Source organism: Globicephala melas, chromosome 17, assembly GCF_963455315.2.
Source record: "Globicephala melas chromosome 17, mGloMel1.2, whole genome shotgun sequence".
Taxonomy (NCBI): Eukaryota; Metazoa; Chordata; class Mammalia; order Artiodactyla; family Delphinidae; genus Globicephala; species Globicephala melas.
Window position 1 is genome coordinate 43,012,637 of NC_083330.1, and position 14,151 is coordinate 43,026,787.

At 33.6% G+C, this 14,151-nt stretch overlaps 1 protein-coding gene across 1 annotated transcript in view; it reads left to right on the forward strand.

Moving 5' to 3' along the window:
* VPS13B (vacuolar protein sorting 13 homolog B) overlaps positions 1-14,151 on the forward strand; it is a 798,623-nt gene that overhangs the window by 346,914 nt on the left and 437,558 nt on the right. Inside the window, exon 22 of the mRNA XM_060287492.2 lies at positions 4,987-5,114. Within this exon, the coding sequence (XP_060143475.1) occupies positions 4,987-5,114 (128 nt within the window). The remainder of the gene's footprint in view (positions 1-4,986; positions 5,115-14,151) is intronic.

Sequence of the window (14,151 nt, forward strand, 5' to 3'; positions counted from 1 at the left end):
TCCAGTGAGAATGAACAAATATATTTTCTGAACTATTTGCAGTACCAGGATCCTTAGTAGAAATATACATTTATCATGTATTTGGTAGAAATGGAAGCCACTGCACAAGGTATGAAAAAACAGAAGAGGCATCATAGCATAGTAGTTAAAAAGCCTGGACTTTGGAGTTAGACTGCCTAGTTTCTTATTCCAGCTTTGCCGCTTATCAGCTGGGTGACTTAGGATAGGTTACTTAACCTCTCTGTGATCAGTTTCCTTATCTGAAAATGGTGATAATAAGAGTAAATAATAGTGTCTTCCTCATGGAGATGTTATGAGGTTTAAATTGGTGAATATTTGTAAAGCGCTTATAGCAGTCCCTGGCATGTAGTAGATGTTACAGAAGTTTCGGTTAAATAAAGTATGGCTCAAGATTGGCAGTTTTATAGAGTATACATGTGCTACCTGTAAAATATACATGATTACAGAAAAGAAATTTTTCTCTTTTTTAAAAACAAATTTGTCTTCCCATTGTCTTTTAGATAATATGATGGATTGAAAATTAGTATATCCAGGAATCTAAGAATGGTTCTGAAGAACCTAGGGGCAGGACAGGAATAAAGATGCAGACGCAGAGAATGGGCTTGAGGACATGGGAAGGGAGAAGGGTAAGCTGAGACGAAGTGAGAGAGTGGCATGGACATATATATACTACCAAATGTAAGGTAGATAGCTAGTGGGAAGCAGCCGCATAGCACAGGGAGATCAGCTCGGTGCTTTGTGACCACCTAGAGGGGTGGGATAGGGAGGGTAGGAGGGAGACGCAAGAGGGAGGAAATATGGGGATATATATATATATATGTATAGCTGATTCACTTTGTTATAAAGCAGAAACTAACACACCATTGTAAAGCAATTATACTCCAATAAAGATGTTTAAAAAAAAGGAAATTAGTATATCCAAAATAGTGTGCTTTTACACTTCTAATAGCCAGATCATGCTATTTAATGAGAATTTTAAACTGATTGTGTTTTTCATAGCTTTTTGGAAAGCACTTTTAAGCCACATATAGATTTTAGCACCTCCTTTAACTTCTTAAATCATTCTATCAGCAAATTCAGCATTTACAATAAACGTGTGGCTTTTTTGGTTAATAGTGACTTGAAATATTACTTAGCAATCAGGTAATGGTGTCCCATCTGCTTGATAATATTATCATTTATTAGATGGATTTATTTTCAGACTGTGATAACGTATTCATACAACACTAATATTCTGTATCAGTAGATTTTAAAATTTGACCATAAGCAACTTTTGTGGAAACCTTTGGTATCCATGGTTTCAAAGAGTTTTAAAATTTGGTCTTGGGACTCCCCTGGTGGTCCAGTGGTAAAGAATCCGCCTTCCAATGTAGGGGATGTGGGTTCGATCCCTGGTCAGAGAACTAAGATCCCACATGCCGCGGGCAACTAAGCCCGCACCCCGCAGCTACTGAGATCGTGTGCCTCAGCGAAGATCCCACGTGCCAAAAACTACAGAGCTCACACTCTCTGGACTCCACGCACCACAACTAGAGAGAGAAAACCCTGATACCACAACTAGAGAGAAGCCCTCATGCCTCAACGAAGACCCCGCGTGCTGCAATGAAGACCCGACGCAACCAAGAAAAAACAAAAAAATTTGTCTGCATTAAAAAAATATATATTTATAGAATTTATTTTCTAGAGCAGTTTTAGACTCACATTTAAATTGAGGGGAAGATTCAGAGATTTCTCACATATCCCCTGCCCCTACACATGCATAGTCACCCTCACTATCAAAATCCCCCACCAAGGTGGTACATTGTTATAATTGATGAATTTATATTGATACATCATTATCACCCAAAGTCCATAGTTTTCATTAGGGTTCACTCATGGTGTTATACGTTCCTTCAGTTTGGACAAATGTATAATAACATGTACCCTCCATTATAGTGACATACAGAGTAGTTTCACTGCCCTAAAAATTCTCTGTGCTCTGCCTGTTGCTCCTCTCTCCTTCCTAACTATTGTCTCCATAGTTCTGCCTTTTCCAGAATGTCATATATTTGGAATCATACAGTATGAAGCCTTTTCAGATGGGCTTCTTTCACTTAGTAATATGCATTTAACTTTCCTCCATGTGTTTTTATGGCTCATTTCTATTAAGTAATGTGTAATACTCCATTTTCTAGGTGTACCGCATTTTTTCTAGCAGTTTACCTACTGAAGGACATCTTGGTTGCTTCCAAGTTTTGGCGCTTATGAATAAAGCTTCTCTAAACAGTTGTCTGAAGGCTTTTATGTGGTTGGTCTACATTTAAGTTAGTTATTTAAATTGGCAGAGTTCTGTAATGAGTTTATGTAGCCATTTTCTTCTCATAACTGCTAAAATATAAAAGAATAACAATGAAGTCCAAGTAAATGGAAAGTAAATTAAGGTGTGTTTTATTTAAAAAATTATAATAGGTAATTCATTGTTGTAAAACATTAATTCTGAAATATACAGTAAAAAGTTAAACACTTCCTCCCCCTTACTCCTCATCAATTCCATTTTACTGTCCTCAGAGGTAACCTCTGTCAAGGGTTTGTATTTTACCCTTCTGTGACTCTTTCTGTGTATGAGATAGACAGATACATGCTCAAACTCACATACTGTTTTAAAAACATATTTGGATTATACTACACATATATATATTTTTTTCACTTCATAAGATAGCAAAAATATGATTTCTGTCATATGTTTAACTGTTCCTCATTTTTAAATGATTGAATTACCATCCTTATGACAGGTATTCCAAAGTTAATTTAACCATTTCTTTTTTGATGGACAGATAAGTTGCTTAGCACTTTCTTTCTCCCCTTACCCCTCCCTCCCTCCCTCTGTTTCGCTATTTCAACTAATACTGCTGATACTAAACATTTTTATAAATTGTTGGTATGCATGTCTCATATGTTTTAGTATTTCTGTAGCATAGGGTCTTAGAAATGAGATTATTTTTTAGAAAAAACTTGCATGTTTAAATTTTGATAAATACAAAATGTCCTGTCTTGTAATTCCACTCTATGGACTATACTAATTTATATTCCCTGTATATGAAACATTCTAACAAGGAGCTTAGATAATGTTGGATTTTTAAAAATACGAATTAACTTTTTAAAATGTTTGCCAAATGACAGTTGGAAAGGATATCTGATTGTTGCCTTAATTTTTATTTCATTGTTAGCAAAGTTGAGCGTCTCTTAATAAGTTTATTGGCCAAATTATATTTTTCTATGAATTATCTGTTCATATTCTTTTCCATTTTTTGTTGTTGTTTATCCATATGCTACTTGGATATCTTCATCTGAACATGTAATGAAAATCTCAACCTGACGGTTCTAAAACTAAATTTCTTTTCTTCTTGATTCTTCTCCCCGTACAGCTCCATTCTTCCATTTGATCAGATGTAAAACCTTGGAGGCATCCTTGTTTTGCTTTTCTCTCTTACTGAACTTCTAGTCCATCAGTAAATTGTGTTGGCTGTATCTTGGAAATGGATACAGGAACACTGTTTCTTCCTACCTCCATTGCTACTACCATCTCTCACAACTTGTCTTCCTGTTTTGATACTTGATCTATGTAGACAGTTTTCTGCACAGTCGCTAGAGAAGTTCTCTTAAAATAATGTCCATTAATTTCATGAATGTATTTAGAATCCATTTTCATATCCTGGCTCCCTCGAAGTAAAACCCAGCCTCCTTACCATGGCCTATGTAAGCCCTGTATGATTTGGTCTCTGTTGAGAGCTCTGACCTTGTCTCGCACTTCTCTCTTACTCTGTTCTAGCCATCCTTGCTTTTATACTGTTGCTTGAAAATCCTAAGTACACTCCCATCCTGGGCCTTCACATTGTTGTTCCATCTGCCTAGAATGCTCTGCTTCCAGCTCCATGGGTCTCTCTCAAACTGTTTTTGTTTCTTTTAAACAAACAATTTTTGAATTTCTAATATGTATAATGTGGTAGACTGTGGGATTATGAGAATAAAAGGTTTATGCTCCATGCCGTTAAGATATTGTAAATCTGCAAATATGTGACCCAAATTGAGAGGAGAGGGAAAGTATGCCTAGATACAGCAATTGTCATTCTCATAGTGGTGATATGGTAGCAGTTACTTTGGAGACCGTCCTATGATCATCAAACCTAACTTAGTAAAAGTCTTGAAAAGCAAGATCTGATTTATTTATTTTATGGTATTTAAAATAGCACCTATAAATTATATGTTTGCATTAACTTAAAATATATAAATACATATGGATCTGTCCAGATATAATATATTGTTATAAATATTTAATTTCTGAAATTTACATTATAAAAATTGTCAAAGTTCTCTAAGTTCTTTATTTTAGATGAACAAAATTTTTCTTAACATATATCTGCCTTTTATGTGTTCAATGCTTCTTTTGCTTACCATCAAAAAATAAAGAAAAAAGAAAAAAAATTGAGAGATACTATGAGTAAGCTTTTGTTATCAAGACAATTCACATACGGGAAGATACATTTTATATCAATTTTGGATGAAGCAAGTGCTTTGTAGTTGAATTTTCTTTCTCATCAAGTAAGATTTTTATTGATGTATTAACTTCATGCTGAGAAACGAACAGATTGTTAGGTTACCATTTAATAAATTTTCACAATATAAACACATCCATGTATTAAAAAAATAGAACATTACCATTGCTCCACAAACCTACCTCCCAATCATCAATCCCTGACAAGTCATCAACACTCTCTTGAGTTTTAACAGATGAGGTTTGCTTGGTTTTGAATAATTGTAAAAATCAGTAATTCTTTAAGATAAAATGATTTAATATATTTTATAATCTCATATAGAAGTTTTAATTTTAAAAAAGGAAAGAAATAATATTGGAAGTATTTTCTGTATATTTATGTGAAACCATAAGGTACATTTATGTTAAATAACTCTAGCTATTCTTATTCTTAGAATCCAGACCATTGTCAGTTCCTGTGAAAGCCATGCTGAATATAGCTGAAGGCTGTAGAAGTCCTGAAGAAAGAATGAAGGAGTTTATTGGAGTAGTATGGAATGCAGTAAAGGGTCTCACACTGCAGGTAAAATGAAAGTTAGAAGTATCATGGTTTTAATTTTTATGATTCTTTTTAATTTTCAGAACCTTTAATATTGGTAAAATTTTCTCACTGGTGACACTCATGTATACCATCTCATTTCATAATTTAAATAAAAACTATTGGTGCACTTTGCGTATTATTAATAAAATGATATGAAACATATGCTCTTCCTGATAAAGTTATAAAATTACACAAATTTTGAAATGTTATTTGAATTAAATAATTCGTTTTACTTTTTGTTTCTTTTAAGCATTATTTGAAATATTTTAAATGGTCAATATACCAATAACATTCTTATCTCAGTACTGAAATAAAAAACTTAGTTGGAATTAAAATAAAAGGGTTATCTAATTATTATTCCTACCTAATTATAAACCAAATATGAAAATGATAATTGTAACTATTTTATTATTAAATTTTCTTCTCACTTATTTTCACTTTTAAGTACACATAATTTAATCTATTGAATTACACTTCTTCCAGATCATGTTTTAACTGATGAAAATACACAATTAAATGCTTATCTCATTTCATAGGAATTAGGTAAGGGTAACTCAGCAGTTGCTCAGTTTTTGTGTAGATTTTTTTCCTCTTTGAAATAAGATATGAAAGACTGATAACAGAGGCATCTTTGTAGAATTTTATGTGTACCAGACAGTAATATCTAAGTACTGGGGCCTTCCATTTCTGTTTAAGTTGTAGAAAATTGCAAAAGAATGTTGCTTCCACCTTATGAACAAGAAAGAACAAGGTAGATGATCTATAAAATTAAACCAGGATGCTTCACCCACCTAAACTGCAAGATAATAAATATGTGCTGTTTTTAGCTGCTACATTTGTGGTAATTTGCTATGCAGTATAGAAAAGTGATACAGACACCTATGCATAGCTATAATATAGTCTGATTACTACAATAAAACCTTATTAAATCACTTTTTAGAAATATATCTAAAAACACCTCCAGTTCCCTAATATCATCATGTAAATATGATTACAGTTGATCCTTGAACAGCATGGGTTTGAACAGTGCAGGTCCACTTATATGTGGATTTTTTTCAATACTTCAGTACTACATGGTCCGTGGTTGGTTGAACCCGTGGATTCAGAACAGTGAATACAAAGGGTGAACTGTAAAGTTATATCTGGATTTTCTGCTGCGAGGGTTCAGTGACCCTAATCCTTGTTTTGTTCAAGGGTCATCTGTATTTGAAATACTATTTAATACAAGGGCCAGTAACCTGGGTTTTGGCAATCTTTTACAGCCTCTCTTAGCATGCTGCTTTTATAAAATTAAGAGAAGAGGGGGGAGAGAGAAAGTGTTTTTGTCATTCTTTTGTTGTTGTTTTAACTCTTAACTTGCAGGAAACATGACTTTTTCACAGACATCAGCTATATCTTACTAATCTCTGCCAGCATGAGGCCTTTGCTATTAATATTATCCTAATAACTCCTCGTGTTGACTTACCTGTGTTCCTCCTCTAGAGGTTCCTTTGATGCATTGGTGGCATGAGATAGGAAGGTGAAACAACATGAATGCAGGAAACATTTAGTGCCTTTACATTGTTTGAGATTGATTGTAGAAGAAGAAAACAGACAGTGCTCTTAAGATATTGCTGAACATTTATATTCAATGTTACTTTCTTTAATCTATAATAAAGACTATCTCCTTATGATGTCTTTCATTGTATATCACTCAGTCCTAGTACAAGCATTTACTCATGCCACATGATAGAGCTAACGAGACCATGTGTGGTTTTGCTCCTGGTAACTATTTATATTTATTCACTTAATTATATGTAGCTTCTCTTATGATAAGATCTTTAATCTCAAGGGACATGTATTACTGATGGGAATGAGGATGGTACATGGGCAACTGTATCTCAGTTTTATTCTTTTTCTCAATTTGGTCAACCTCAATCTGCATTCTTAGTTTACTCTAGTCTGTGGTCATAAAATAGTAAACTTAAGAAGTCTTTCTTATTTCCTGTGTTTCTACATAATGCCTTACTGACCTTTATGTGGTCCTCTAATTTCACTGTTTTAACACATTCTGTTTCTACTATTTAAATCACCAATAAAATAAATGTTTTTTCCCTGATGAGTAATACCTATCATCTTGTTATGTATTATTTTGTAATCTTCTAGAGGGAGTAATCTATGGTGTATTTAGTAGTCAGTAAATGTAAATGCTAAAGTGATTAGTAAGTTAAGAAGACGAGTAACTACTTTGAGCACATATTTCTACTATAATTATTATATAAATAAATAACAGTGAACTTATCTGATTATAGTTCAATCTGAGGTTCTAGATTATAGTTTGACACAAATAATATTTCATGGAAGAAAGGAATAATCCAAATATTATTAGATCTCTTTCTAGCACTTTACCTTACACATCATGTTTTTCGTTAGCACTGTACTTTAAGCCAGTTGTATTCAGAAGTTAGTTGTATTTTGATTTCATTAAACTGGGACCAAAAACTGTGGTAGGAAAGATATGTTTTCTTTGTGTCTTTTCTGAGACTTATTTAGTGTATAATAGATTTTCATGGACATATCTCTTAAATTTAGATGTCTATCCTACTACAAAAATTTGCTTTCTTTTGACTCTCATCTACAGCTTTCTTTTCCTGGCAACACAGCTCCTTTCTTTTCTTGCTCAGTTTTCCTCCTCTATTCTAGTGAAAGTGCTTTGATACCAAAATAACCTTATATAGTATTCGCTTCATATGTATGAAATATGTATATGTAATATATATATATATAGAAATAGAAGTTCCACTGTAGTGGGACTGTAACAGATCTCTTGGACTTTATGTGTCTTTTTAATATTAATTATCTTATACTTTCCTCAGAAATGTAGCTCTGGAGTCGATGAAGAGGTGGAATATAATTTGAGGATTGGCTCCAAGGCCCTATTGCTCTTTAATATGTCACTTTATGACATATTCACTTTATGAAATTTCTTATATCCTTTCTGTTAAACATTGTATTTCCCAAAAATTTCTGTTGGAATATAAGTATTTACTTAATGATCATAAGCATGTTAACCTTTTAGTACCCTACTATAAACTTGTTTCTTTTTTAAAACAGCTAGTTGCCTAGTAATACATTATAGAATGCTCTTTCCCTCCATTTATTATTCTTTCATTCATTCTCACATTCAGCACTTAATCTTTGTTATAGATCATGCTAGATGTTGAGGAGACAAAAGAAATATAACAGTTCTGTTGGTCTAGCAGGAAAAAGGCAAATAACCATTCTATGAAGCATTTTGTGGGGAGTGTCTCTTAGAGAGATCCCTTAGAAAACTCTTATGATCCAAAAGAAAAATGGAGATGTCAAGGTAAATGTCATTTACTGAAAGGGTACCTAGGGCATGCTCTGCCAGGTTCATGGTGAATTTGGATACTATCTCAGATTAGTATTTATTGATTTATAGAATTAGATGACTTTATAGCATTCTCCAGAATATAATAGCTATAAAGAATATATAGCTGTTTGAAATTTACTTTGGTTCTAAATATTATTTCATGATGATATAAGTAACTGTATCAAAAATAACCTTACTCCCTTTACCCATTCCATTAAAAAAATGGATTAATTTAGTGTAATTACCCTTTTTTGATATCGTTTTGAGAAGTCGTTGTAACAGGGACTAAGAAAGCTAGTATTAGGCTACCTGATATTTTGACGGCTCTAGGAAAATCTTCCAATTTAAGATTCCAAGCGATTTGAGATCGTTACGATATTTGTAAGCCAATAAGTAAACACATGAATATTCCACAACATAAGATATTCTGGAGAACATCCTCCTCTGCCCAGGATGAAGTAACAGGGCCCAGATTTATCTTGCTGCCTGAAACAACCAAAAAATGGATAAAGTATATTAAACAATGGTTTCAAAACACTAGACAATAGGGAAAGTTAGACAGCAAACCCTGAGAGACTTAAGGTAAAGTCACCAGAACCTAGTGACTTATGGATTTGGAGAATAAGAGAAAGGAGGGGGTCTAACTGGCATTCCAGGTTCTGATCTGGGTAGATAGTGATGCCATTACATGATAGTGAGAAGCAGCTTTTCAAGGTTAGCAGCAAATTGGGAGTTTGAATTTACACATGTATTTGAAATGCCTGTGAGATATCCAGGTATCTCTTAGACTGAATATTCATATCTGGAGTTTAAGGAAGAAATATAATTTTGGAAATCATCTACAGATGGTTAAAACTAGGAGAATTCAAAAAAGTATGTTAAGTTGAAAGAGCAGTGGGCCAAGCAGATACCATTTCTAAAGTAGTCAGTATAAGAGAAAGTATCCTTGAAGGAAACCCTAAAGGAATGATCAGAAATGTAGAAGGAAAGGTCAGAGAGTTCAAGGAAGCCAAGGATGTATAGAATTTCAAGGAGCCATTGTTCAGCACTATCAGATTCTGGATGTTAACTCTGGGCTTAACTTTGCTTATCTGTAATATGAAATGACTAGATTAAGTAATGTTTAAGGTATTTCCAAGTCTAACGTTCTTATGTAATTCTTTTGGTTCTTTTGCTTGTTTTGTAATGATGCAGTGCCTTCATTAGCTTTATCACGAACAATGAACTTAATCTTATATGTCATTATGGATTAGTTATAAGTAAAGATACTGATGTTCCTCTTTTTTTTTTTTTTGGCTAAATACACATGTAACATTTACCTTAACCATTTTTTTAAGTGTACAGTTTAGTCTGATGTTCCTCAGTTGACTAAGCTTATTGTGTATAAATTAACATTTAATTATGGGAGTACTAAATGATGTATATTTGTATAGATTATTTTGAAAATGATCAAGGCACCTTGCTTGCCTCACTCCTAGTCCCAGGCCTGTATTATACATACTATATATTTAGACATTTCCAAATGTTAATATATTCTGAAAAAGTTCAAAAATAAAACTAGATTCTGATTCAATGATCAAAATCTGGGCCCTAAAACTGAGTTTTTAAAAAAGTTGTGTCCATTGTCCAAGACATTTTATGAGCCAAAATATAAAAAAGAAAACCCTGAAGTTGTCATCAGATTAAACAAAACATCATAACTTAAAGCCATCGAAGGATTATTCTTTTAATGGAAGTTTGAGCAAGTAAATGTGTTTGGAATCAGAGTTTCTGGAAAGTTGATTTTGGAGCCAAAGTTGATATTTGCTAAGCCCATGAACTTTTTACTTATTTTAGAAAGACGTACATTGCATTAAGACATCAACAATATTTGTGATAACCTATTTGTTTTTCAATGGGAAAAAGAACTTGCATACTTAACTGTAATTGGATTGTTTTATAGTGCTAAATGTAGTGCTGAACAATTTTTTAATATGAATTTGGTTTTGGGGGGGCCTTTTCACCATAGATTAGCATAATCTCATTTTTTTTTGCAGTTTTTCTCCATCTGCTCATCAGCAAAGTTGCTATCTATTACATTTTTTATTCCAGAACCACATAATTGGCAATGGCAAGCGGTTGACAAAATAGAAGTACTCTGGCCTAGAATTCACTAATAAAGGAGAACATTACCCTGGTTTTTGCCAAACTCAGGTCTTTTTGTCTTTTACATTGAAGATCGTGTTGCTGTCCTATGGCATTTCCTGGGTGTTTTTTGTAGTTTCTGAAGTCTTCTGACTGTGGACAGTGTAGTGTAAAATGGACACTTTATTTTCCATACAAAGCATCCTGATCTCCTTTTTTTTGCTGATAATCTTTTATTCCTTTTAGGAAATGACTTTCCACGCTCTGTGAGATTTTGGTGAGAGTGTCAAAGTTTCTCAAGCACCATAAGCCAGTTAAGCTACAACAATTGAATTTTTTCTCCCAGAGAGTTACATATAGTGTATGACCAGTGATGCAGTAATCATATTGCACGATACACTTAATGTTCTCAAGTCCAGTGAACTTCCTGGCTTATCTCCAGGATGAGATAAGACGTTTTAGGCTAGACATATCCGTTGTCAATCACATTAATTATGAAAGTAATTATTTACATTTAATACTTAAAATTTGCACACAGGGCTATATTTTTATTTATAGGCATTGAGAAAGTGACAGCAGTTGCATGGTAGTTTGTTAGGAAGAGGAAGTCTGGAATACAAATCTAGGATTTTTTTCATGTCTTCCCTTGACAAGTATCTATGGGAAAAGTGTGGAGATTTGTAACACTCACTGTGGAAAAGAAGACCAGGTGCACTTTTGAGGTTTTTAACTAATGCCCTAAATTGTGTATATTTAGATTTCTGCGAAATGGGAAGATATCCCAAATATTTTCATAACGTATTGAGAATTTATAGAATAAGAAAACAATTTGGGCTGTAGCTTATTTATGTTTCATAGTGCAAATATAATACTACTTATTTTGTTGGCCTCTTTATGCATAGACAGCTAAACCATAAGCAACAGCATTTTAAAATAAAAGTATTGTGAACATCTTTCTTAAATCCATGAGAACTAATATATGGATCTAGTGTATAGTAGATATTTAGTGTATGTTCATTGACTTTGTTTATTTAGTGAACATTTAGGTGGCAGTTAATATGTTACATCTTTATATCAAAGCTGAGTTCCCCCCTTTACAGATGAAGATTCTGAAGTCATGGAAAGACCAAATAACTTGTCAAAGGTTCCACAGCTGGAGATGAACCAATCTGGCTAACAAGTCAATTTTATTAATTACTAGATGTCTCTGTGAAATGAAATGATGAACAACATGCATTAAACAATTATTTTAATTAACATCAATATCTGGTGCTAATAAAAATAATTGTGTTCACTTATTTAACAATTATTTAACACCTAGCATATGCTAGGCACTGTACTATGTACTGAGACTGTAGCCTGAACAAAATAAGCACAGTGTCTGACATTATAGACTTTATTATGCTCTAGTGAGAATTATGTAAGGCTATTAGTATTTTAAAATCCTCTTGTTTCAAGTTTCTTAAATGCTAGGACTATGTCTTTTGTCTGTTTTCCTGACTTCCTGCTCAGTTAATGGTGGATGTTAAAGAATGCATGAATAAAAGAAAGAAAAAGTGAATGAAAATACAACCTGCAGTGTTTCTTCACTTTTATTTTTTATTTGAAACTGTTTCCTGAGGAGTAAAATACATTCATGCAGAGAACATTTCATTCTGTAGAAATTTTCTAACTATAATTATCACTAAAGTTTCAAGGGTTTTTTTTTTTTAATAAATTTATTTATTTAGTTAGTTTTGGCTGTGTTGGGTCTTCATTGCTGTGTGCGGGCTTTCTCTACTTGTGGTGAGCGGGGGCTACTCTTTGTTGCGGTGTGCGGACTTCTCATTGCGGTGGCTTCTCTTGTTGTGGAGCACGGGCTCTAGGCACGTGGGCTTCAGTAGTTGTGGCATGCGGGCTCAGTAGTTGTGGCTCGCGGGCTCTAGAGCGCAGGCTCAGTAGTTGTGGCACACAGGCTTAGTTGCTCTGCAGCATGTGGTATCTTCCTGGACCAGAGATCGAACCTATGTCCCCTGCATTGGCAGGCGGATTCTTAACCACTGTGCCACGAGGGAAGTCCAAGTTTCAAGTTTTGAAGAAAGGAAAACATGTTATTTGGGAAATAGGAGCATTATTTAAAGGGGCAGAAAATATGGTGTGACATTTTAAAGCATTTATGTAAAGTTATTCTGTATAATGGAGAGTGGGCTAATTAAAATGCTTATTAGGTTAATGTATAAATGAAACCTGTCTTAGTCTCTTCTTTTTAACTCAGTTATGGTCACAGTTATAGAACACACAAATTAGAAAAATCAAAGTTTACCAAACCTTACTTATGGAGGATGGGGGTACAAATGGCATATATCTTTTCAAACAGCACTTGAAACTTCAGAAAAAACGGAACTTGGAACTTAAGAAAAAACGCATGACAATCATTTCATTTATTAAAATAATACCGAATAATTTCTACTTTATTGGTTTATCCTCAGCATATGATACTTAGATATGTAGCCCTTGACCTAATAGGAATCAAAATAGAGGTGGTTCTACTTCAAGAATTTGTAATAATCCCTTCACTTTAACACATGAATGTGTTCAATATTGGCAAAAGAACATGTTGCTACCAAAACTGAAATAAGATCCTTGAAACAAAAAGGATGTTGCCATGGAAAAATGAAGTAACACTCAGTGCAGCTGTGATGCATTAATGAATAGGATATTTTTTTAAAAGATCATTTGTGTTTGGTGTGGCTCAGAGGGTCCCAACCAGATGGTTTCCATGAACATGATCTGACCCCCGGTTTGAGGACTTCTTACTGGCAGATTACTTCATTTTCTTTCCCTTGGATTGTCAGATCCTTACATTAATACAAAATTTACTGCTGCAGATTTATATTCACTTATATAAATCACTCAACATTTTACATTAAAACCACAATTTTAGACATACAGTTTAACAGTTATTTTAAAAGTGTAAAAAGATTTATGTGATAGCTTTAGTATACATAATAGATGTAACATTATAATAAGTTTGAACAATTTGGATTATGTATATGTTTTAGTTCTTATCATTAAAAGAATCCCCACAGTATACATCATTTTTTAGAAAGTTTATTTTTTACACTTGTTATGTATGTCAGGCTAACATACTGTCGATTCTGTATGCATTGCTCAGGTTGTTTTAATTTGATTGAATAATTGATTTCCAAATTAGTGGAAATTTGGAATATATTGTGATTTTGGAAATTTTGGCACAATTTAAATTTGTTTCTCAGGACATGTATGTATAAATCTGTGTACGGCAGCATATTAAACTAATTATCTCACATTGTTGGAAGCATTTTTCAACATAGCATCAATATCTAACACAGGGACTTCCCTGGTGGTCCAGTGGCTAAGCCTCCGTACTCCCAATGCAAGGGGCCCAGGTTTGATTGCTGGTCAGGGAACTAGATCTCACATGCCGCAACTAAGAATTCGTACGCTGCAACTAAAAGATATCACATGCTGCAATGAAGATCCCGAGTGCCACAATGAAGATCC